We start from the raw sequence: 27,012 nt of genomic DNA, 5'->3' as shown, positions 1-27,012 counted from the left end.
ACTGAAAAACCAGCCCACTTCCTGTCTTAATGAGTACAATTTTTAATCGCCAGTTAACGGGATTCATTTGATTTGAATATTTTGATTGGCATTTAAAAATGGTAGGTACAAGTATTACTATCTGATAGTCTAAATTGGAACTACAGAAAACGGGTTCAATCCCTCTTTTTATCAGTACGAATTACTATCGCCAGTTGGCAGGTTCCAATTACCAGTTATCAATAGAATGCTGCGTCGTTAACAAATTTGGAATTCCGCTCCAAAACAATTAGAGCCCATTAAAAAGAAACCAAAGGGGAAACCGGTGAGGGCATGGGAAGTGAAGGCCAGAGCTCGGTAGTTTTTGTTTTTAAAGTTGAAATTTTCTAGCGAACATGGCGACTGTTAGGCGGTACAAATTTCCCCGGGTCATCTAATTATATAAAATTACAAATTTTGATCTTCTTCTAGCACATTAATGCGCATTTGTCCAAAAAAGTTCCCGAAGAAAAACTGATTCATATTCCCACTGTTTTCGATACAAACGTTCGTGTTAGACAAAGGCTCCAAAAGTATTGAAGAAAAATGCAAAAAAGAGTTATTTTGTTTTTGAAAATTTCATAAAGGCGTAGCTAGATCGATTTTAATTAAAAAAGTGTGCAAAATCAAAAAAATAAAGTTAAAATTTACCAATAGTCGTATCGATGTATTCTGATCTAGCATTAACATCAAAAAGATCTCCTGCACCTAAAGCATATGTTAAAGACTCCTCAAATGCCCCTAAATGATAATATACTTTGCTGGCAACAAGGGCTGCTAATTGATGTTGTTGAAAGACTTTATCTTCATGTAAAATTTCACTAAATGCGATAAAATATAATTTAATATAATTCTAACATAGTCTAGACCACTTTAGTATCAGATATACTTACATTTTTTCAATAGCTTCTGAAATTTCAGGCCAAAATTCATCAACAATTGCATCTAACTTCTTAAGAGCAAAATATTTGACTTCTGGCATTGGTTCTTCCAATAAGGAAATGACCCCGGCTGAAAATTATTGAAGAAGCTTTTAAGAGAAATAACTCTCAAAAATCTTAAATTGATTTAATTTATAAGTAAGTAAATATCAATTAAAACGTCGATAAAACTTAATTCTAGGGCAAGAAACTGATTGTTTATAGTCTACCCTAAGACAAAAAAAAGTGAGGTTAGAAAATCTAGAAATTTATTGAAATAAAATTAAAATGAATATTAAGAATGAAAAATCGCAATTATGGAATAATTTAAATCACTTTAGCTTATGATTTTCATAAATTGTAATGCAATATCAGAGAAAATCTAATTTTCAACATTGAAAATTTGATGACTTGCAATACAGGTGTAACAAGTTTTTCTCAAATAAAGTAAGAAATAAAATTGTTAAAATTTTATGAAAAAATTACTTACCGGCTGATGTAATATTCATCTTTTCTAATTTTTACTGAAACAATTTCCAAATTTTCCTTTATAGAATTAAAACAAAATACACTTTTCTTTTACACTGTAAACTTTTGTAATAATGAATATATGACAAATCATGAAACAATCAGTGCTGTGGTCATAATTGGAACTAAAAAATCATACTAAGTATAATAATAAAATCGCGGTTTTTTTGAAAATTAAATTATTAATCGATTTTTATTTATGTGAGTATATTTTTCTTTGAAATTCGATGCATATGTTTAAAAAATCGTTTAAAAAACTAAAAAACATTCAATTTTTCATTATTTTCATTCCATTTTGACATAATATATTTATAATTTCGGTTAATATACTTAAAATAGCAATATTTATAATTCAAAATTCATGCCTTGATAACTATTTCGTTATTTCTAAAATAGGAAGGATTGCCAAAGCAATCGATACCGGTCTAGCTAATTAATAATAATTTCATAATCTAGCTAAATATTTTTATTGCGTGTCCTGAAGAGAATATATTTTAACAAAATGCAATTTTATAATGTTCTATTTTTAACCCCCGAATCAAAAAGAGGGCTAAGTTTGACCGCTACATGTGTGTGTGTCTGTCTGCCTGCCAGTGGCATCGCAGTTCTTAAAAGGATGGAACACAGCCCATCTGTGAAGTCCATCTTCTTTTCTAAAGAATTTTTAAATGTCCAGGGTACCCAAATTGACCAAACTTGATTACTCGATCGATTAAGAATTGTAAGTTGCCATCCTGCCAAGTGGTAAGCTTCTTGTCGAGGATTTCTTGGACAACCCAGTACTCGTAATAAAGCGGAAAGTTTTCAAGTTATTACTGTAGGAACTAACAGGAACTGTGGGACCTGAAGTCGAGTTTCAAAATAAAAATAACATTTAAGGTTCCAAAAAATGTTGAGCTAGAAAATATTTTTTACTTTTTAGTACAATCTACAATAAAAGCTTGTGCTTTTAAAGGGAATGTTTTTACTTATAAAACTAGGTTGTTTCAATTTAAATGAACTACATTGTATAATTATAGCAATCAATAATTTCTTAGAACGCATGTCTTGAGAATTTTATTACTAAAATAAGAGGCGACAAAATAAATATTTAAAAACAAGAAAACAAAAACAGGAAATAATTGTTTAAAAAAATAATAATAATAACATATAATTATTGTAGGCGAGGTATAATAAAATCAGTCAGAACGTTGCAGTGTAAAGTATATCCAAGTCCGGGCGCAGCCCGAAGTGTATGGGAACTACCAGTTCAGGCTTCTTGCAACATGGTAGCCGATGCAGACCATTCAGCCCCAACAGTGAATGATGCCAAAGATACGAATAGTGTCTCTTATGGAGACACAAATGATGTGTACAATGAAAAAGGGTTACGAACAATTTTCGATGTGGTCAAAACTGGGTAAATACAAACTAATTTCATTATTTTATGACTAATCCATTTTAATATGTGGGATTTTTATTTTATTTTTTGCCATTATTTTTTTCTTCTTCATTAATTTCAGTTTCTAATTCTTTTTTCTTGCGATTTATTTTATCTAAATGATCATCGGCTTCTTTTAATTTATTTTCTAATTTTTCTTTTAGTTTTTGTAGTAGCTCTTTGTTCTATAATTTAAAACAAAATATCACATTTTTCATAAAACTTAATAAATTCAGATAAAAGAAGGGAGATATTTTTGGGAAACAATATTCAACAATAAAACAAGTGAAAAAAAACAATTGACTGAGTTAATTGTTGAAATACCATGTATAGACAGTGTTGATTACTCTGTCACATCACGCATACATATATGTCACACATATATAACTGATATTTCCATATAATACATACTATACGAATTGCGCTTAATTTTGCGCTCTCAGTTATGTTTACGAAAAAATGTTTCAAACAAAAGTTGTTTATTTTTTTATAAGAAACATTTTTCACATTTAAACTTTTGTTCTATCTCTAACGGTTTACAAAATGGGTCCTACGGAATGGATCTCACTTTTTACGTCCTCACGCTATAAAAATTTCAGCTTGATATCTCTTTTCGTTTTTGAGTAATCGTGATGACAGACGGACAGACGGACAGACGACAGACGATAGACAGACAACCGGAAATGAACTAATTAGGTGATTTTATGAACACTTTTACCAAAATTTTGTTCATAGCATCAATATTTTTAAGCGTTACAAACTTGGGACTAAACTTAATATACTATGTATTTTTCCTATATACATGGTATAATAAACTTAATATACTATGAATATTTCCTATATACATGGTATAAAAAATAAAGGATGATTAATATCTACAGATTTTACAATGAAATTCTAGGAAAGGGATTCCGAAAAGCACCGAAAATTCCGAGGGAAGAAGTTATTTATGGTTGCCGAATGTCCATCAATTTAACGTTTAGTTTTAAAAGTGTAATCTAATGATGACGCTTGACGCTGGCTTTGAGCGTAAAACTAGAGTTCCATCTAGCTGAAAAAAATTGAGCTATCTTTGTAACACAGTTACATATACTTCTTTCCAAAATATTGCATTTTCAAATCCTTTATCACGTTCCTTCCATTCTTCACAAAAGTTCCGGACGGTAAATTGCAACTCATTCCATAATAATGTAGAGTTCCAAATATGCAATTTATTTAAAACACAACTATTTAATTTTAATAATGTCGTTTCGGTAATATTAATCATAATTACAATAAAATATTCTTTAAAAAAATAAAGTTTAAAATAAAACGTTTTGTAAAAGAATATGACAGAATAAAGTTGTAAAAAAAAGGTTTCTATAGTTGCACATTTTAAAAACCGATCAACTGACGTCTTGTCAGGCTGATACTGGCCAACATGTTGGATTGAATTTACGAACAGATATCTGTTTTTCATCTTTTAGAAACAGAGATCATTTCGATATAACAACAACCCACGATAGAAAAAGTGGTATGCTTTTTTGAATCTTTATGAAAGTCCGTAAAAAATTTTAATGATCTTTTAATTATTTGTTCTGATCAGCCTTATTTGAATGTAATTTAAAAATGTGGAACTGATATTAAGAAATACTAAAAATTTTGGTTGAAAATCTATGACAAATGTATTCATTAGAATAAAACCTAAATTTAGTGAAAATAAGGAACGATCCCTATTTCAAATATATCGTCGTTTAAAATACTCCCGTTGGTGCAATATCTCAAGCTACCTCCAAAACCTCGTAGCCCAAGCTAGACATTTATGTTTAACGTATAAAATTTATATTTTTAACCTGAATAAATATTATATATGAATGTATGTATATACTTTTTTCCAAAAATATTCATTTTCAAATGCTTCTTGTCGCTCCTGCCATTTTTGACTTATGTCCTTGACACCATAATATATGTAATCCCATAATAGTGTTTTCGTCTCGTTCCAACTAGATGATTTATTCCCTTTGTTTAAAATATATCTATTGAATTTGAATAATGTTGGCCTTAAAATTTTCATCATAATTAAAATTAAATATCCATATATAATAAAAAAGATTAAAAAATGGTTTTGTACAAAAATATATGACAGAATCATAGAAAAAGTAAATAAAAAATGCAGCACAGCACACTACATGCACTTTTTATAGAAAAAAAAGTCGTTTCTTCAGTCTTTCGCCAGAAATATTTCTCGGAGATAAAAAAATTAAAGAATTCAGTAGTTACCATTTCGACTACCAGATGGCAATCCTTGTACTTACCATTATTTACGGCCAATAAAAATATTCAAATTCAAATCAGTTAAACCTCCCCCCCCCCCTAATACTACAATAAAAATTTGTAGTATTAAACAGGAAGTGGGCCGCTTTTTCAGTAGTTCCAATTTAGACCACCAGACTACTTAAAATTTATCAATAATTAAATTAAAAATTCAAAAAAACACAGGTATTGCTAAGTTTTAAGTTTTCACTTCTGTCGGCAAACCCTTTGACTGCCTCTCCTTTTTTTTAATTTGATAAGGCTTGTTAATTAATAATACCTTATATTACAGTGATGTGGTCGAAGTTGAATCACTTATTGAAAAACTTGGATCGCAAATATTACGAGCTCGTGACGAATGGGGTTACACTCCAGCCCATTGGGCTGCATTGGACGGGCACGTAGAAATAATGCGGTACTTGGTTGAACATCAAGCTCCAATTGATTTATCATGTTTGGGTACACAAGGACCAAGGCCCATACATTGGGCTTGCAGGTTGGTACAAATCGGACTAATTTATATATTTTAGATCCAATTCCATTTTCTAATTTATTTTACGTTATGTATTTGGTTTTAGAAAGGGACATGCAGCAATAGTGCAAATACTTTTACAAGCCGGAGTTGCTGTGAATGCTGCTGATTTTAAAGGATTAACACCTTTAATGACCGCATGTATGTTTGGTCGAACAGCTACTGCGGCATTTTTATTAGGCATGGGAGCGTTAAATCATCTTGTGGATATTAATGGAGATACGGCCTTACATTGGGCTGCATATAAAGGTCATGCTGATTTGATACGTCTTTTGATGTATTCGGGAGTTAATCTGCAAAAAGCTGACCATTTTGGATCAACACCTTTACATTTGGCATGTTTATCGGGGAATGTTACATGCGTTAAAATTTTATGCGAAAAGGTATTTTAATTTGGATAAAGTAAAAGATGCTTTGGACAAGTGTAAGAGCGTTTGACTAAGCCCTTTTTACATTTTATTAATTTATAACTAAGAGTCTGAGGAAGTCTTAAATAAAGAGGAAACGTTGCAATTTAAGAAATAACTCTTTAAAGCTTTAAAATGTTTACAATTAACTATAATTTACGTAAAATTTAATTTGTTTAGAGTAATATCGATCTGGATCCATTGGACAAAAATGATAAAACGCCATTAATGTTGGCAAGAAGTCACCGTCATACAGATATTGTTCAAGTTTTGGAGAGTGAAAAGAAAAGACGTTCACGTTGGTTCCCGCCAATATCTGAAATTTGGGGATTGTTATTTGGAGCTGCTGGTGATTCAAAAGGACCATTATTGTTATTTATAACATCTGTACTTCTGTGGGGTTATCCAATGTATTTAATCAGGGTATGTAATTTTGACTTCATTTCGCAGCTTAATCAGAATGGATACAATAATTATCTCTCAGGATTTTCTGACGATTTCCGATTCTGTAGTATAATTGATCACACATCATACTTTTCCCTGTTTTTTTATTTTTTTATTTTTTTTTTAGGAATTCTTAATTTAAAACTTAAAAACCCACTAATTTTGGGTCATATTTTTCATTATTCGTGATAGTCATGCGTTTATAGTAGCCTTTATACTGAATGTGGAAACCACGATACCGTATTTTCGATATTTATTGAAGATATACGATAAATTTGTTCAAATATTTGAAAAGAATGACCCAAAATTAGTAGGATTACATACTTGATTGACCCAAATTGGATAAAATTTGCGTGTAGTAGAGCACAAACAAATTTTTTGGATTTTTATGATGTCATGCAGATCAAAAAATCATCTTTTTAAATATTTTGCCCAAATTTTATCGTATTTGAATGAACTTTTTTTTCAAACCCACCAATTTTAGGTCATATTTTTCATTTTTCGTGATAGTTATCCATTTATTTTAGCCCTTATACCAAATGTGGAAACCACGATACTGTATTTTTTTAAAAATTTTTTTGGAATATTTCATTTAGCTAGTTCCACTTTTTGATGGGACAGTATATTACTCAATAAAAATTAATTAAATTTTTATTACAGTGCGTTCCAATCACATGGAATATTCTACGCGGTTCCCATTATTGTTTCATATTCTGGAATGTTGTAATGTGGCTGAGTTGGATAATAGCAAATCGTAAAAATCCTGGATACGTTCCATTAAATTCTGAAACATATTATCGAACAATTAAACAAATACCATACTATGATAAATGGAAAAAACGGAATGTGATTTTATCACGATTATGTCATAGTTGTCGATGTTTACGACCGTTACGTGCGAAACATTGCCGAATATGTAATCGTTGCGTATCATATTTTGATCATCATTGTCCATTTATTTATAATTGTGTTGGTGTACGAAATCGTATGTGGTTCTTTTTGTTTGTGATGAGTGTAGCGATTAATTGCTCGTATTCGATATATTTTGCCTTGTACTGTGTGGCTATCGAAGGTTTCGAAATGCTTTATGTACTTGGTTTAATTGAATCGTTTGTATTCTGTGCCTTGGGATGGATTTTAACATGTACTTCGGTGAGTATTGTAAAAAATTATTTTCACACTTTTATCTGAAGCCCACCTTAAATACAGTGTTTAAATGACCCAACTAATTCGGAAGTCAAAGAAGTTCACACCAAAGAGGCTAAAAGGATATTGTTGTCAAGATCTGTCCTTATTATAACGTTTTGTCTTTCATACAAAGAATTTTTGGCTTAAGAAAAGGAGGGTAAAAATCGACCATTTAATCGTAACTCGTAACGTGACCAAACATGAGTGCTGAAGAAAGGCAGGCTTGGACTAGAACGTGAGGAAGCAGCGAAAGGCAGGGGAGCTTCCTCTGTGATACGGTCATGACAAAGATAATTGAAAAATCGCACGATATGTCAACGCATCTTTTGCGCAAAGGTGCTTGGAAATGGTGCATCTTTGGTACTGTTTAAATCAAAATCTGTGTTATTAAATTGGGGGCTTATTTCAGCAATTTGGAGGGGTATTCAAGGGAAAAACGGTTTTGCGGAAATTTATAAAGCTTTGCTCATCTCTGTAGCTTCTTCAAATGCCTTTTGGAAGTTTGAACTTTCGAGCCTTTCTTCTCTCTTTTTTGTGTCATAATAGAATGGTTTTACGTTGTTTTTAAAGCTTTGAAGTTCTCGATAGCGTCTCCGAATTGAACTTGAAGCTGCTGTAGAAGAAAATCTGCCTTAAGGTTAAATTAGTATAAAGTACGTGTCTTTTGGGAGCATCAACTTCCCATCTCTCTTCTTCCCGTTTTTTTTTTGTAGAAAAATAATGGATTAATAATTATAAAAGCTCCCTCGAATTGAACTAGAATAATGAAAATTTATTTGAGAATTGAGTTAACGTTAAGGAAGTATCTTTTGACAGCTTGTCGACTCCTCAGATTCTCTTCTTAAAAATATCATGAGTTCAAAAACATGAAAAGATAAAATATCATTTCAATAGGCAATATTAGATAATAAGAAGCATCTAATGAGGGGAAAATACGACCTTAGTTGTGGAGCTCTACTGCTCACGTTTTTCTTAATGATTATAACAACCCGAAGATTATAAATTTAAATTTATTTTTAGGTTCTACATGCTTGCATGAATTTAACCACAAATGAAATGTTCAATTACAAACGTTATCCATATTTACGTGACAAGCGTGGGAGATATTTAAATCCATTTTCACGTGGACCATTTTTAAATTTACTAGAATTCTTCTTTTGCTCATCGGAAACTTACTACGAAGAGGATTATCTATTGGAAGAGCTTATTTGATTGAGACCTGAATGCACAAACAGCACACCATGTAGACTGAATAATCATGCTACAAAAACGACAACGTCTTAGTAGAAGGTTGTTACAAATTAAATTGTAGCGATTTGATACAAATTGTTAATACGATTTCGTCAATTATTTTTTTATAAAGACATGTCACGATGGAAAAATGTGTCTTTAGGATACAATATTTTAGTACAAGGGTTATGAGATCTAAAACCAATGTCATTTTCGCAAAATTCGAAAATTTGATAAAATAGTTTCTTTGGGTATAACTTTAGTTCGAAACATTTCTTGAAAAACGAATCAATTCGAATAAATCCGCTGTAAAAAATCCTCCCTTACATTCGACTTTTTCAAAAATGTTTCGAACCAAATTTTTGGTTCTACTTCTTACAGCTTTCGGTATAAAATTTACACCTCTCATGTCGAAAAGGTTTGATTACGTTAGTAAACTAAACTTTAGAGCGAATTTTCAATAAATGTCCTTGCGAAAATGACGTAGATCTTCGGCTGTTGTAATGTTTGATTGATAATCAGTTTCATATATTTGATTAGCGTTCGCAATTTGATACTATAATGCCTTTTTTAAATAATATTAAGGTTCGATTCACACATTAGTGTCGATATTGATATAGCCTTTCGATTCAGTAAAATACTTTCTTACCTTCACTTATAATTTGGGGAATTTAACCAAAAAAAAAAATGGAATAGCATTATACAGTCTGCCCTGGGAAAAATAGTTCTCTGAAATAAGCTCTGAAAAAATCTTGAAAAACTCTAAATAAGACTTTTATTTCACAACCTATGCTTTCCTTTCTCTGAAAAACTAAAAGAAAGAGTTTCTTCAGGGAAATATTTCTACCAGGGTGTTTTTAGTTCGTTCTCCAATTCTCCTTGTACTTTCAATTTTCAACATCCGAAAAATTAGAAACGGTTAAGATAATATCAAGGAAAAGTGTGTAGAATTTTCCAAATAATAGAAATACGAACTAAGATCGACACTATAGAGTGAATCGGATCCAGTTTTCATAAATGAAAAAATTTATCTATCTGAATTATTTGCCTAGAAATTTTCCACTATGGGTAATCATCGTAGACCAAAAATAACTCACCGACCATGTGCTTCGTGGACTTGCGCGTAAAATATCCCTCTACGATTTTGATATATCATTTTTGACTTCATTAAAATTCGAGACTTGAATCTCGATCGATTATATGAAGAATAAGGTTTTGCTTTCTCCATATTAAAAAAATAAACCAACTTCATTCAACTCTTTACGTTCTTTTTGGTCAACGTTGAAAATTTTTTGGTCAATGAAAAAAAAAGAATATAATTTCACAGCGTCTTAGTTTCTCTTAAACCACAAGGTTTCATAAAAAGGCATTATTACTTTAAAAAAAAAAAAACAATGAATCAATAAAGCAAGAGTATTATCTGCTAAATAAACACGCTAGGTTAAAACAGTTAAATTATAAAGGGTTTTCTATCAAGAGTGTCCGAACGTAAATTAATTTAGAATATTTCATGCCATTTTGTGTATTATATGACCACCGTAGCTACACTGGGCTTCGCTTATGTGAAAAATAGAATTCTTCGATGACTAAATCAATATGTCGAGTTCGATACCATCGAAGGCCTTGTTTGTGCTTAATTTTAAAGGCCCTCGATCATACCTTGCGTTTCAATTTTTCAAACGATGAATATTGGAGTCATATTGATAATATGAGTTAAAGAAAATTACGTAGTACACGGTTAGTAGCTAGAACTGAACACTCATTTTACTATTTCAAAATAAAAATAAAATAAAAAACAGTTGAAAAGATATCTCATATACAACTTCTTTAAGTTTAATGTTTGGACACTCTTAATGCCTTTTATAATTTTAACACGCTTCATAATTCATTCGCATATAATCAGTCCAGTAATTCACTGTCCAAGTAGCCTTCTTTAATTAAGATTAGACAATATTTTTTTTATATAATGAGCTGTTTACACTCAATAACAATATTTAGAACTAAATTACAAATTTGGTTGGTAGATTTATAAAGATGGCGTTGATTTTTTTAAAAACTAGCGAGTTATGTTACTTGTACTCGAAAATCTAAATGAAACAATGAAATCTCTAATCACTTGTACACTTAGGTGTAAACAGCTTATCGATTTTATAACGCGATAATCTACAAAAAATTCATTAGTAAAAAACTCGATTTCGATAATGTGCGATTGAATTTTAACATAGTTAGCTATAATCATCAAAGCTATTTACACAAATACAATTGTAAGCTAACTATATTAAAATTTCTTTACATACTATCGAAATCGAGTTAATTATAAGTGCTTTTTTTTGTAGATGATTATGGGACCTTAATGCTAAGGCGCTATCTAGCGATAGAAAAAAGAACTATAAATGTAAGCTCGCATAGACATAAAGTGATTTTTTCAAAGATATTATAACATAAATTTAATGAAATAAATATTATACATCTCTTGTCTCTTCATTCAATGGAAAAATCAGCTGAGCCTAAAAAAATATAGTTCACACTTTTTTCACTCGTGGCGCTGACATCTTAGCATTAAAATACCGTCTATTTAACGGATATTCGAGCAATGTCACTAACGTGATATAAATTTGACGCATAAATTTTACGTGTAATTCAATATGCTCATAAAAACCACTTTAAAGACTATTTATTTACCACAAATATATATCATTTTTTTACAAATGTCAATATTTTTTGATAATATTGATAAAATGAGTATTTTTATATTAAAAATATATAATTAAATTGTCAAATGCTATGCCTATATTTGATTAGTTTATCAATTAATTTATATTTAAGTTTATGTTGATAGGAAGTTGTTGCAAAAAAAAGTGTGCCTCTTAGGCCAAAGGCCAATATAAGCAAATCAAACCAAAAGCGTCAGTTGGCAACAATATTGCCAAAGAGATAAATTTAACTGTTTTCCAAATGTTTCTATAGTTTATTTGATACAATATCTTCTAAAAATATGATGAACTTAGCTTCATTTACAATGTCTGGTCTTCTCTATCTCTCTTGACATGAGAAGATTTGCTTGAATCAGCCCTTCTTTGATAACCTCTCCGATCTGAAGTCCCTTGACGTCAAAGCACTGTTGAGGGTTCTTAAACATCTCAAAATGGTTCATGGAGTAGTAACCGGGCCAACATAGGGTTCATAGACCAACTTTTTAGTTATGAGTTATCACAACGGACCTTATGGTCAAGTGTGTCTAAGACAGACACTCTAACGTAAACTTAGCTTATAAATACAACGATATAATACTCACATTTTAACTGCCGTAGCCTTACTTCAATGAAGATAACTTCTTTGTGAGTGCGAGGTTTACGGAACGAACCCAATCATCACATTTTGTATTTTGTATTTTGTAAACCCTGCTACGTTTATCTTTGCATCATTCATGATGTATCGTTCTATAAAATCCAAAACTTTTATTTAAAGAATAATTTGTAATAACTTCCTTAAATAAAACACATAATAAATAAAACTATTGATGACGTAATTTATGATAAGAATATAAAATATATTTTATTTATTAATAATGAAATATATAAATAATAATAAAAAAAATTATGCACGCATAACATTTATAATAATTAAAATATTTATAATATTGATATATAGTTTATGAATAATATAGTTTTTATCATTTAAAAAATATAAATATTATAATATATATAAAAATGTAAAATGGATGCTTTATTAATTACGTAATGCTATAATAATAATATAAAAATTATAAATAAATTATATTCATAGAGATTCAATTTGTTTATTTATTTTCTTTGGCTTTTACTTATATTTTTTTTAATAAATGGTAATCGAGAATATAATGGATGTCGCATTTTTTTGTTTTTTTCTATAAATAAACAAGTGAAAACAAACAATTGACTGAGTTAATTGTTGAAATACCATGCATAAACAGTGTTGATTACTCTATCACATTACACATACATACATGTCACACATACGTAACTGATATCCCCATATAATAAATACTCTACAATTTACGCCTATTTTGCGCTCTCACGGGTAAACAGTGAAGTTTACGAAAAAATGTTTCAAACAAAAGTTGTTTATTTTTTGATAAGGAAGATTTTTTACATTTAAACTTTTGTTCTATCTCTAACGGTTTACAAGATGGGTCTTACGGGCCCATAGGTCAAGACTCAATTGACCTGTGTTGGTCATTTACGAACTCGACCTCACTTTTTACGTCCTGAGTACTCTATACAAATTTCATCTTGATATCTTTTTTCGTTTTTGAGTTATCGTGTTGGCAGACAGACGGACAGACAACCGAAAATGGACTAATTAGGTGATTTTATAAACACCTATACCAAAATTTTGTTTATAGCATCAATATTTTTAAGCGTTACAAACTTGGGACTAAACTTAGTATACCTACAAACAAGAAAGATACATTCATTGGCCGTATTCAGCAGAAAACGAGCGGCTTAGAAAAACGGTAGTTTCTCTGTAAATTTAGCACCCTCATATATCGCCTATTTCTTTCTAACTGCAGAAAATATATATAACTCTGCTAAATTTAGAGGCCGTGCTTTTTATCTGTTGAATACGCTCACTGAAATAGCATGACTCACACTGATATTTCATCGTACTCGTGTGTTAAAAAAATTACCGAGATTTCTTTGATTGGTTATATCTTACTATTATATGTACTAGGAAGATTTCTTTAATAAAAGTACTTGATGCAAGTCTGTGACTGATACTGGTTGTGTTCTTTACTCACATTGAAATGAACAAATTCGTCATTTTAATGGAAATGTATGCGTAATAATCTTTTTAAAAAATGCCATATCAAAATGATGAAATTATTCATTTTAAACAACGTCAATGTCAGTTTGAGTCATTCTCAATTAAATCAACCTTTAGTTGCCTTTTTTGTGATGAATATTTTTAATAACTTTATGAATTATAGATCATATATGCGACATCCTTAATATATTTTCTAAAATACTATTAATAATTAGTGCTACTACTCGTCTTATTTTGAATATTCAGATATAAATATTCGATAGAATATGATTATGGATACATTCTTAAATAAAACTTAGAATTTGGTTTAAAAAACTATCAATATCATTGATTTTCAGGAAAAACATTTGACATGAGCACATGATTTTTCATAGAAAAACGAACCTAACTATTTTCCTGATTTCCATTCCTGATTGTTAGAGTGAATCAATATCACACTCTTCTAATAGTAGCATAAAAAACGCCAAACAGTATTAATTTAACCCAATTAAAATTGGATTAACTAGAGCAGAGAGATATTATAAGAATAGAGTGAGATTGTCCGCAGGTAAGAACGCTGCTGAGCCAATAATAGTCAAAATAGCGTATCTCTATGTATCATATGATGACGTCACCATAGAGGAAATGACACGGTAGCTCGGCAGTGTTAACTCTCTCTTACCTGTGGACATTCTCACTGTTCTATCGCGCACTCTATTCTTATAATATCTCTACGGGCTAGAGATTGGCCTTCTGGTAACTCACATAAGAAGGTTGATGTAGATTCATTCTAACTTCTTATTAACATAACTTCAGGATAGCGCAACCTAACGAATCGTAGACAAAAAAATACATTATTTGAAGACGATCTTCATCGACGATTACTAACAGATCCACCAAGGATTATATGCAATTAAAAATATTAATTGTGCTCAAGGATAAAAACGAAATACTCGTCCGTAGAAGATTAGAACTATTTATTTTTACCAAGATATCAAAGGTAAGATATCTTGGTAAAAATCACAGATAGACATTCGAATTTCCATCACAATTAAAAAACTTATTAATAGAGAAGACTGCGAATCAACAGGAAAATCGAAGTTACATTCAAATTTGAGAAATATTGATTTTAGCAGGTCTTTTAGGGTGAAACAACTATTTTTGATACGTAGATTATGTTAACTTAAAATCGAAAATTATTAAAATTTGTACTTAAAACTTGCATGCATTTTAAAATAATTTGGGCGGAAAATGATAAATATAATATTTCGCAGCCCAATGGAATAAAACATTTAAATATTTTAAAGTGATCCCGAAAATTACTAGGGAAAATTTAGTACCTTTTCGTATATTTAATGATAAAAATAACGTTACTACTCACTCAATGGAATCAAAAACGCACACGCCTCTCGAAATAAATGTTTTTCAGGTCATTTCATGGAGTATAGTTTATTTAAAAAAAACGTTCTCGACCCTGAGTTTAAATTATTGAGAGCCTAACTGAACATCAGATTGACGTGCAAAGAAGACACTTTATGTCTTCCGATTGGATACAGGATCACCTTAAACAGTTAAAAATAGCGAGTATTCAACGAATAAAAGAAATATCTATTTTAAATCGTAACAAAAATCGTAATTTGGTGGATCAGCTGGAATTGGTGGAGGATCTTGTGGAATATCAACACCTTCCGCATCCAATAATCTCAATTTAATTTCCATCGATAACAATGTTTCCAAATCATTTTCAGTTTGTTTACTCAACATTTTATTGCCAAGTAATGCATTAATACCATCCGTCCAATAATCAAAGCATTGCTCATCCGGTGCTACAAAATCTAAGGACGTCACATCAACCGAATCCAAAATTAATGAAAAGGCAAGTTGATGAGTTGTTTTACGTCCACGGGCATCTTTCATATGTGGACATTCTTTCCCCGTCGCCAAACTTTTAATATCGATTACAGCCAGTTTATTGGGTAATTCTTCCAAACTGGGCGTAGATTTTTCATCGCAATCACCATAATGGAATATTTTATGATTTGGTGATAATCGTACATACCAAAATTTATCTTTAATACGTTGACCACGCGACGAATACTTCGTAAATCGTGTACCTTCAACTAGTAACGCTAATCGTTGCTGTTGAATTAAATCCATTATTTCCGGTGTTATTTGTTCTTTTAATTCAACGATTGGTCGTGCATGAGATTCCCATTCTTCGCGATTAGTTCGTTCTTGTTGCCAAAGATTTGTTATTTCCGAATATGTTAATAACTGTAATTTTTGTTTGAATTTATCGAATCCAGGTGGTTGAGTCACAAGTGCACGTGTAATTTGTTCCCGAACAACACTAAATACTTTAACAAAGTCCTCAATCGTTGCACGCATTTCTTTCCATGTTTTATTTAACAGAACGATACAAATACAGAAAAATTCCTCGAAAGGATGATCATGTGTAAAAAACATAGGATGATAAATTTGTCCTTGTTCACTTGGGGCTTCCCCAATACGTAAAACCTCACATAACAACTTTACTAATTCCACACTGGTACGTCCAAACGGACACTCATGTTCATCAGCTCGACAGCTATTCTCTAAAACAACTTTCGTATAACTTTCGGTATGATTTCGAGCAAAATAAACCATACAATCTAATGCAAGCATACCCGGTGGTGTTTCGGTAAAATCTAACGCCGGATTAATATCCGATTTAAAACCTAATTTTTTGTAATCTTTTGCAAATGTTCCTAATTGTTTTCGGGCGGTAACATCGTTAGAATTACATGTTCCATCAGTATCGAATGCAATTCGACGTAATTCTTTGATCTTATCATGAGCATCTTGATCTTGAGGATCCATTTTTGTCATCATTCGTTGTTCAAGTTGACCCAAACATAATGTTTGTAGGACATATAATTGATACGCCATTTCAGTACGAACTTGCCCCGATGCATATTGAATTATGTTACTTAATATCACGTTTCGAATTTGTTTCGAACTTAGTGTTGAAGCAATTGTGGTCCGTTTTTGTGCGTCTGCCTTATAGAATAAACTATTAATTAATGCGATTGTGTTTTGTTGGATAACCGGATGTTGAACGTTTTGTAAATGAACGATTAAATTTGTTAATGGAACTTCTTTCTCAACTTGTGGATACTTATCGGTGCTGTTTAGGACAATACTTTCCAAAATGGAAAGTGATGCTTGGATAACTTTTGCGTCAGGCGCAGGAGTTTGATTGTTTAGAAAACTTGCAATTTTATTAATAAATGGATTTTCTAGAACATCCCACGATACAATTCCGTGATCCATTAATTCGACGAATGACAGCAATGCAAACGCTAACATGCTGGTTTTAAATTTACCGCCTGTAACGAAAATTTTAGTCTTTAATTATTTCTGAATCAGATTTGAATACGATAAGGTTATTCGGATACAATCGTGTTTAAAAAGCTTCAAGAAGGTCAGGTAAAAACTAAAGTATATTTTACGTCTATTACGAATCCATTGTCGGAGCTGGTGAAAAATTAATAGTTTATCGAGGTGATTGCGTTCATTCACTGATCCACGGGTTTTTCATCCCTTTTATGGACTCGAGTTAGTATGATCCTGCGGGTTTTATGGCTTTTTGGTTAACCCTGTGATTGCGATCAAACACTGATCCTCAGGAAATCTGAGAAAGACTCAAAAAACTTAGAGTATATTCTGTTCATGCTAATCACCAACTCAATTTATATCAATGGCTTACCAAAATAATACTAATCTATCGGGTTCAACAAAAGAACCGAAATGCATGCATAAATGACGAAAACTTCCAGGGAAAATTATTGGGTTCGAATTTGAAGTTAAGGTAACTTTGAATTTGAAGTTAAGATAGGTTTTGGATTTTGATCCGTATTATATGAAAAGTACATACCTTCGATATGGCTGATAAGCAATGCTAAGCCTTGTATATTTATAAACTCAAGTGCAAAAGTCATATCAGGGCTAAGTGTTGATAGTTTTTGTAAAGCTGCAGTTTTCTCTTCGTTCGTACCATTATTTAACTTGAGAAAAATATCTTGAGCTGTTTTAGCTGCTGAATGCTCTAAACGAAGCACACAACCATTCTTAATTTCATTACGATTTTTCTCCGTAATATAATTTTGATTGTTACTTTCAGAGAATTGCAAAGCATATTGTTCTGGTCCCATTAGACCCCAACCATTACACAATTCTTTGATGATTGTACTTAAAGGTTGAGTTTGATTAAAATGTATTAGCTGTGGGACCTGATCGGTCATTTCCACAGCTATTTTAACAATATTTGCATCTTTTTCCTTCATTTCTGACATAATATTCTTACACAATATCAATTATAAAACACTTCTTTAAAAATACATTACACAAATTTTAAAAAACATACATTTTTTTATTAATAAAATGTTAAATTAAAATATTTAATTAAAAAACTGTCATCAATGACACTAGTGACAGCCCAGCCCCTTATCATCAGTCACTTCCCGGTGGAATAACTAATATTTTAAAGAATAATACCGAACCGATATTTGAAATACCAAGTATAGAGAGTGTGAAACAAAAGACTGGATTGCCTAAATACGGAGTGCCCAAAAAATGTATACACAGTTTAATATCTCATTTTTTCTTATTTATATTATTTTTCTAGGTGTAACCTATTTAAAATAATGGCTGATATTAGACTAGCCTTTGAAAAACGTAAATTTATTTTAAAGTGCTACCATAAGTGTGAGAACGTTATAAAAGTGCAAAGGCGGTTTAAAAAAGAGTTTATAAGATAGATCCACCGACGCAGGGTTTAATTGGAACATTCTTTTTTGATAACACTGTAATACAAACTGGTGCTGTTTACTTGAATTTATTGTTTGCAGATATCATTCCAAGTATTTGTGAGCAGTTTGATGATAAAGATAACTATTATTTTCAACAAAATGGAGTACTTCTCCACTATCATCATATAATATGAGAGATTGTCACAATGAAAATCTGCCGAACAGATGGAATGGGCGTTATAGAATGGCCTCCGCTTTCTCCAGACCTCATGTCGCTTAATTTTTTTATGTGGACATTCATCAAAGATGAGGTTTATTTGTCCAAATTGACAACAGTCGATAAATTGAAGTCGGCAATTCATAGAGAATGCAACAAAATTCTTAATGAAATGATTCATCACGTTTACGATTCCATTACTTCCCGTTATCAGCAATATTTGGATTAAAATGGGCATCAATTTGGACATTTGCGGTGACTAATCAAATTCTACATTTGTTTTCTTTAATTTGTATTTTTAGCCTGTAATCTATTCTTTTTTGTATCATATGAGATGGCTTTATCATCGTTGGGATATTTTTAGGTGGTTTATTGCCAAGGCTAAAAACTTTGCACCAATTTTAAAATAATGCCAAACATGTCCAGAAAATGTTAGCGATTCCAAGAATATATTTGACATTTGAGACTTTAGCAAAAGGGGAAGAAATCCTTTAGTAGAGTGAAATTACGCCTTGTGTATGGATTAAAAGTTCGAGCAACGAAACTTTGGGGTTTTTCTTTTCACATCAAAATAAGTATTTTTTGAAATTTTTTACTTTCGCGGAGTGGTGCAACATGTCTAACCAACAAAATGGCGTCAAAAATGGAATTTTTTTCAGAAATTTTATCATTTTTATTTTATATTCGCAAGAGGAGACATCGGTGCATATCCAAATTTGGTAGGTTTGTAGTCAATGTTAAGAACTACTCCTCAAATTTTTTTGGTGGGGTTTCGTCCCTTCCCCTCCCAGTAATATATATATGTATACATACATATGGTAAAACAGTTCATTTGGCTATAACTTGAAAAATATTTGATTGATTTTAATGAAACTAATATCAATAGTAGGTTTTATTACTTACAACTTTCGGTTAAAATTTTGGCAAAATCCGTTAAGTAATTCGGCCAAAAGTTCCAAGTTAGTGAATTGTTTAAAATGGCTGCCATTTTATGCCATTTTGTCCTAAATTTTTTTTTTAATTGTAGCATTTTTTATTAGCTTTTGATTTAATAAGAAGTGGCTTACACGTAAAATGACTCCTTGGCCCATATTTTTGCGAAAAACGGAAAATTTAACACTTTCTGGAAATAATTGTTTGGGGGGTGTATGGACTGGCTTTGGGGGGGTGTTTTTTGCTTTGGCTTCAGAAAAATATTTTTAAAAGAGGTCTATATGGTTTAAAGCAAAATTTTTAAGTTTTAACCCCCGCGCTATTAGGGGAAAGAGGTGTATGGAATAGATGCATTTTAAAAGATTTAAAAAAGAGGTCAAAATAGTTTTAAATGCTAAAGTAACCCAAAACTTTAGATGTTTGTATTAATATAACCCTTTTTACAACATTCACCCCTCCCCTCCCGCTTTCATACTTTTTGCAAATTAAAAATTTGTATGAAGTATAAAGGGTTTTTGAGGTAGCTGAACGCGAATTTTTGTCCCAAATAAGTACACCCCCTAAAAATATTATCATTTTTTTGATAATCCTTTGCTAAATTCGAGATCAGCGACCCCAAAAACCCCTTTATACGTCATAAAAATTTTTAATTTGCAAAAAGTATGAAAGCGGGAGGGGAGGGGGTGGATGTTGTAAAAAGGGCTATATTAATAAAAGCATCTTAAGTTTTAGGTTACTTTAGCATTTTAAACGATTTTGACCTCTTTTTAAAATCTTTTAAGATACATTTATTCCATACACTCCTTCCCCCTAACAGCGCGGGGGTTAAAACTTAAAAATTTTGCTTTAAACCATATAGACCTCTTTTAAAAATATTTTTCTGAAGCCAAAGCAAAAAACATCCCCCAAAGCCAGTCCATACACCCCCCAAACAATTATTTCCAGAAAGTGTTAAATTTTCCGTTTTTCGCAAAAATATGGACCAAGGAGTCATTTTACGTGTGAGCCACTTCTTATTAAATCAAAAGCTAATAAAAAATGCTACAATTTAAAAAAAAATTTAACCTCGTAGGACAAAATGGCATAAAATGGCAGCCATTTTAAACAATTCACTAAATTGGAACTTTGGGCCGAATTACTTAATGGATTTTGCTAAAATTTTAACCGAAAGTTGTAAGTAATAAAACCTACTATTGATATTAGTTTCATTAAAATCAATCAAATATTTTTCAAGTTATAGCCAAATGAACTGTTTTACCATATGTATGTATACATATATATATTACTGGGAGGGGAAGGGACGAAACCCCACCAAAAAAATATGAGGAGTAGTTCTTAACATTGACTACAAACCTACCAAATTTGGATATGCACCGATGTCTCCTCTTGCGAATATAAAATAAAAATGATAAAATTTCTGAAAAAAATTCCATTTTTGACGCCATTTTGTTGGTTAGACATGTTGCACCACTCCGCGAAAGTAAAAAATTTCAAAAAATACTTATTTTGATGTGAAAAGAAAAACCCCAAAGTTTCGTTGCTCGAACTTTTAATCCATATAACAGCCTTTTTTTGCTTAAATTTACTCCAGTACTTGAATAATAATATGTTATCAAAAGCAATTTGTGATAATAAATTAATAGTTCATAGACTAAGCGATAGCCTTTTGGGGGTATCATTTCGAAATTTGTACTTTGAGGGTTCATTAATATATGTATTGGAGTTCATCTCCTTTTCTTCGCTTTTGTGGTTGTGAATTTAATAATAAATGGATTAAGGAACTAAGAATTTGAAGGAAAATAAAACAATAAATTTTGTACACAATCGCATTTTTATTGAGAGATCATCAATATTACATGCGATAATTTTAAATTGATAGATATTACAGATCTCGATCATTGCTTATAATCTAGATTAAATATATATATTTATATATAGAGCTATAGTTAAAATCAGATAATTTTATAATAGTTCGGTAACACACAGACAAAATACTATCTGTGCGAGATGTTTTGGTTATTACAACCCTAATCTAGTAATTATGTATAATTTTATAAAATAATATTCAATCTTAAAATAATCACACATTTTTAATTACCCTTCGATGTATCAGGTTTTGTCACTGAATGCTATGCAAACGTTTAAAAACAAAACAAAATTAAAAAACAAAACTAATCGTAAAAAAAACACAGGCTACTTAACGATTACTTACAACTTACTACAATTATACACAATTATTTATATATAATATAAAAATAAAAACAAAGTTCGTTCACAATAGCTTTAAATTGGGGCAATGACGTCACGGGAAGAAAATATGTGTTTATTTTAAAATTTGTTATTATTGTACTTTTTTTTATTTTTTATTAATTTTTTTATCAATAATATTATCAAAGAAGCAATAATTTTGCAATGACTAATAACACATACAACACTTAGGTATTCATATTGTGTATAAATATACTGAATGTATTGGCATAGAATATTGGTAAGGATCTGACGAATGAGGGCGGGAATTCAATAAGCTAATTGTTAATCAATCCCCATCTTCTTTTTTGCCGTTAACTTTACCAAAAACTTACACTGATACATTTAGTATACCGTTTTAAAATAATATTAAAATGTAATAAATCCACGAAAATTTACCCTAAGCGATACATAAAAATATATACAACACTTCTCAAATTTGTGCAGTTTACAATTTTTTTTTAGTTTGAACTATGTCAGTAAAATTTGCTAGAAAAATCGAGATGGTAATTTCAAAAATGCATTTTTTTTAAATCAAACATATTTAGTTTTTGCAAAATATTTATTCGTTCAAAATTGGTCAAATTAAACTAAAACATTTGATTTAAAAAATAATAAATTTTGTATATCAGAGAGAATTTGCATCAAAACCACACGGAAAAGCTTTTATAGACAAAAATATGTATTAGAATAAAAAAAAGTATTTCATAATTGTTTATTTTTCTAAAAATTAAAGGAATTCAATGTTTGGGATAATATGACCACTTCTAAATCTGATTTAGGCATCGCATATAATATCATCGGTCAAATCCTGCAAAATCCCAGTGCGTCATCGGGATCTATCACATGTAATCTGCGTAACTTCGATATCATTAGGATTCAAGATTGTCAGCTTATTGAATTCCTCATTAAGAGAATTCCGTGAAATAGTAAGAAATTTAATATTTAAGTGATCACAACTCTGTGATACGGCTAAATAATACTCACAAGGATTCATATCCACTTAACCGGAATTTTTATTAAAAAAATCTTTCAAATTCTGAAGGGTTTTATTATAAAAAGAGTATTTGAAAACTAAAATTATTTTGAATGTGATTTACAAGACGATTTAATACATTTTAATATTAATTTAAGAGCAGACTTCACCTGATCCATCAGATAATGGTATTATAATTTTTTTTATTTATTAATTACTGTAATTATAAAGTTTCTTAATTGCTAGTTAAGATAGTATTTTTTTTTCATTAATAATGGTATTAATTTTTTTCTTTGTAATTTGTGATAATATCGAAATGCTATAGGCTTTAAATTTAATTTTTAAATTTTTTGTTTTTTAAAATGAAGTATATTTTTTTTTATTTAAATTTCTTTAATTTGGGGTGTCAAACATTTTATTTTCTTGAATATTATTTAATCTAAATTTCCTATAACATTTGACACAACAGAAGATTACCTTATTTACGTTTTTTTTATTTTTGTATGAACAATATTATTAAAAAAATGTACAGACAAAGTTATGGCACAACACAATATTCTTTTTAAACAAGCGTTTTTTTTTAAATATATTTTTTAACACAAAGGGCTATTCTAGAAAATAATTTTCAAAAAACAAGAAATTATTTATATCCTACCATTTTGTGTATTTATATTTTTCATTTTATGTTTAAGATATATAAAAATGGGTAATAAAAAATTGAACTTTGGTTCGGTCTACTAAAACTACAGTCGGTTTAATGTTATATCGAGAATATTTATACGTTAACATGGAAATAATTTTAAAAGGTTGGCGAAAGTATAATCTTTCAAATTCTGAAGAGTTTGATCCAGCGATAAGTTGTTAGGTTAATAATTGAGGGTTCAAATCTCCTTAATGGCGATAATTTTCTTTTCTTCAATTTAATGTAATTCCGCCATTGAATCTCAAATTCGTATCATCTAGAAATATTTATCGTAGACACAAATTTTGATTTAAGTGTCAATAAAATCAAAATTAGTCGATTTTCACAAATTCATCAGTCCTTCAAAGCAGAAAAAAAAATTGCAGCCACTTAAAAGATTCGACCCTATGATCATCTATACTATTATCATTCGATCAAGAGCAGAATATGAATGATTTTCTAATCTTCATTTCCATGAAATTCTTATACAATGACTTATGTAACAATTTTAAAATTATTTACGCGTTAGCGTTTAAATAACCATTTTCTTAATGTTATTTATTTATATTGTAAAACAGATCAAAGGGATTATGAACGAAAAACCGTTGCGAGTTTTCAAACATGCTCATTAAAAATATCAGTCCTACCCGCTTTCTTTTTTTTTATGTTATGTGATAAACGATGTATCTGAACAAATAAAAAGGCGAAGAAAGTTTAAACCTCGAATCTGATTTACTAAAAATAAAAAGTATATAGGAATAGCCCCGAAAAATTTTTATGAAAACTACATCGATACATTCAGGTTAAAAATATTATAAATAGTGCGCATTAGACAAAAATGATTTGTTGCATTTTGATTTGGTTTTTTTTTTTATTAACATCGACCCGACCATGTCAAACTAGAGGCAAAAAATTAATAAGTAAAAAAAGGTTGATGTCATTCAACAACGAATTCGTCGCTACATTTACTTAAAAGAAAAATATATTCTCAAAATATCACATGTATGTTGAGCCTTAATTAAAATATCAATTATCTCAATTGTTTTTTTTTTTATTTGTTTGTTTCATTTTTGGTTCCTCAGATACTTAGGGTTTTTCAAAATTATGAAACAAAAAGAGTATGCGTGGAAAAATATATAGACGGACGTTGATTTACATTATGAAAATATTATTTAATCGAGTGCATTTAGTAAAATTTTACGAAATATTTTCTTCTTTACTCCATTTTCATTTTTAAATGCATTTTAATGTTATAAGAGTCATTTTCAATAAAATAGTTTCTTACATTTTCCATCTTGACGAAAATTGAATTCATCCTAGATTCTGTGTGAAAATAATGTTGCATTTATAATAATTAATGTTTAACCCTTCTTCGGGATAATCTTCCCAGATTCTCTAACGCTTAATTTAGAACGTTTTTTTTTTCATAATTTCATGGAATGACCACTTTACAGGATAGTGTATTTAATTTAAACTCAAAATATAAAGCAAAAAAATTTTGTTCTCATCACTTCTTTCATATGAATTCATGTATTTTCACACGTTAACGTATGTAACTTAAAAATATATTGTAAACAAAATTTGAATTTCGCTCTTGGCGCTAGCGCAATAGCGTGAGAATTTCTCTCATCACAAGAGTTATGATTGTGGTGCGAAAGACGACCAGTCTGACGGGTTAAATGGAAGACTTTCCAATACCAAATTTGATTAAATGAGATACTGGATTCAAAAGTGTTCAAAACGAATATGATTAATCAAAATTGAGTCAATTAGAACTTATTTCTATTCTATTTTACACTTTTTTTTAAAGGTAAATGCACTCGAATTTTGGAAAATGAAAATTTTTATTTTGTAAATTCTTTTAGCTAAAAGCCTTGCCTTTTATCGATGTTACTTTTGATTTAAAAAATATTTACAGCTTTTCTCATCATATGAAAAAACAAGTTTTTTACAAGAATCTTATTCAAAAAAGATTTTTTTTTTTATATACATTTACAAAGATTAGGTTTTTAAAAAATCGAAACCTAAAATAAAGAAGATTAGAACCTACAAATATAATTTAATAAAGAATAAAAATTAACAAAAAAAAATATGGATAAATAACAGACGTAGTGAAAATTGTTCTTATAAACTAAATATGTGCCTTTATCTTTGTAAATGCCTACCTATAATATAATATCGACGAACATAAATACAAAAAAGAAAACTTTAAAAAAGTTATTATTTGAAAGCACATTTGTGTATGTTATTTATAGAAAAATTATTATTTTTTAAATGAGCGATGAGAGAAGAAGTTTGCGGGAACGTTGCGTTTTGTTCAGCCTCGATACAGATGGTTTTTTTTTAGGAATTTTGTTTGTTTGTATTTGTTTACAAATTACACTGCCACAGTATCGTAGGTTGTGAGGAGTCCCCCGTTTTGGTGGTGTTGTTGCATCCCTGCTTCGTTTCTGTACAAAAATAATTCAATGAAAATAATTTTTTTATTTTTGAATCAGAGAACATTGATGAAAAATGGAGACATTTAAAATTGCGAAGGTAAGGAAAATCAATTGTTGAAAATTTGTCATAAGAGAAAGGTTAGGTGATGTTAGTGACACTTTGAATTGCAATTTGCAAACATTGAGGATGGTAGAATTAAATTTTTTCTCGAGGTAAAATTAGTCAATGCGTTTATTAAACTGGTAAAAAATTGAACTTACGTCACAGGCATAATCATCATTAATTTTTCCATAATTAAGAAAACAAAATGAGGTGGTAAGATTCCGGAGAAATTTAACCGATAAAAAAAAGGAGTCCGTGCAAATTCAATCGGAAAACTCAACCAACTTGAAATAGATGTCAATCGATGCAGAATCGATTGTTAAGTGATTTCGTTTCCTAGCCAAAGTAACAAAGCTGCGTTTTTTCTTTCTTTCCTATGCCTATGGTTTTTTTGGTACTATATTTGTCTTTTTGCATAAAGACGGGATAATGTTTTAAGATTGTTTGTTTTAACAAATGATCAACTTGAGGTTGACGTTTGATGTAATAGATTATGGAGGGCAGAGGTAAGGAAGACAATCTTATATAGGGGTCAAAGTAAAAAGTGTCCAAAATAACATTTCTAAAATTGACCAGAATGGCGCTTGTGTAGCAAAAGGTGTTTGATGTGAACTTATCTATCCTTTTCTAACAATTTGTTTAGATCTTTATCTTACTCTTTTTACTTTGTGTTTGATGTGAAGTTCTCTATCCTTCTCTAACAAGTTGTTTAAATATTTATGCAGCGGGACCAATTTTATGCTTTTCGTGAACACTTTATATACAGATATGATTCTCCGTATCTCTAACCTCCATATGATAGGCCTTTCGTATAAAAAATAGTAATTTCGCTTAAGGGGCTTCCAAATCAACCAATTTA

The 27,012-nt window shown here is 30.2% G+C and overlaps 4 protein-coding genes across 4 annotated transcripts in view; 1 reads left to right on the top strand and 3 right to left on the bottom strand.

Moving 5' to 3' along the window:
* The window catches only part of LOC123300882 (26S proteasome non-ATPase regulatory subunit 1), an 868,403-nt gene extending 866,846 nt beyond the window's left edge, over positions 1-1,557 (bottom strand). Inside the window, exons 1-3 of the mRNA XM_044883547.1 lie at positions 1,429-1,557; positions 912-1,029; positions 670-839 (exon numbers count right to left, since the gene is read on the bottom strand). Of these exons, the coding sequence (XP_044739482.1) occupies positions 670-839; positions 912-1,029; positions 1,429-1,447 (307 nt within the window). The 5' untranslated portion in view covers positions 1,448-1,557. The remainder of the gene's footprint in view (positions 1-669; positions 840-911; positions 1,030-1,428) is intronic.
* Positions 1,558-2,547: 990 nt separating this feature from the next.
* Positions 2,548-9,294, top strand: LOC123305286 (probable protein S-acyltransferase 23). The gene is made up of 6 exons (XM_044886962.1): positions 2,548-2,865; positions 5,471-5,674; positions 5,757-6,093; positions 6,298-6,540; positions 7,222-7,713; positions 8,770-9,294. The coding sequence occupies exons 1-6, from the start codon at positions 2,732-2,734 to the stop codon at positions 8,959-8,961; spliced, it is 1,602 nt and encodes a 533-aa protein (XP_044742897.1). The 5' UTR covers positions 2,548-2,731; the 3' UTR covers positions 8,962-9,294.
* A 5,681-nt stretch (positions 9,295-14,975) lies between these two features.
* LOC123305101 (engulfment and cell motility protein 1) lies at positions 14,976-18,241 on the bottom strand. The gene is made up of 2 exons (XM_044886717.1): positions 17,681-18,241; positions 14,976-17,132 (listed from the first exon to the last, which is right to left on the bottom strand). Exons 1-2 carry the CDS (start codon positions 18,096-18,098, stop codon positions 15,373-15,375), a joined length of 2,178 nt encoding a protein of 725 aa, XP_044742652.1. The 5' UTR covers positions 18,099-18,241; the 3' UTR covers positions 14,976-15,372.
* A 7,357-nt stretch (positions 18,242-25,598) lies between these two features.
* LOC123305652 (Down syndrome cell adhesion molecule-like protein Dscam2) overlaps positions 25,599-27,012 on the bottom strand; it is a 140,708-nt gene continuing 139,294 nt past the window's right edge. Inside the window, 1 exon segment of the mRNA XM_044887428.1 lies at positions 25,599-26,059. Within this exon segment, the coding sequence (XP_044743363.1) occupies positions 25,987-26,059 (73 nt within the window). The 3' untranslated portion in view covers positions 25,599-25,986.

Source organism: Chrysoperla carnea, chromosome 1, assembly GCF_905475395.1.
Source record: "Chrysoperla carnea chromosome 1, inChrCarn1.1, whole genome shotgun sequence".
Taxonomy (NCBI): Eukaryota; Metazoa; Arthropoda; class Insecta; order Neuroptera; family Chrysopidae; genus Chrysoperla; species Chrysoperla carnea.
This window is presented reverse-complemented; position numbering and strand designations above follow the sequence as displayed.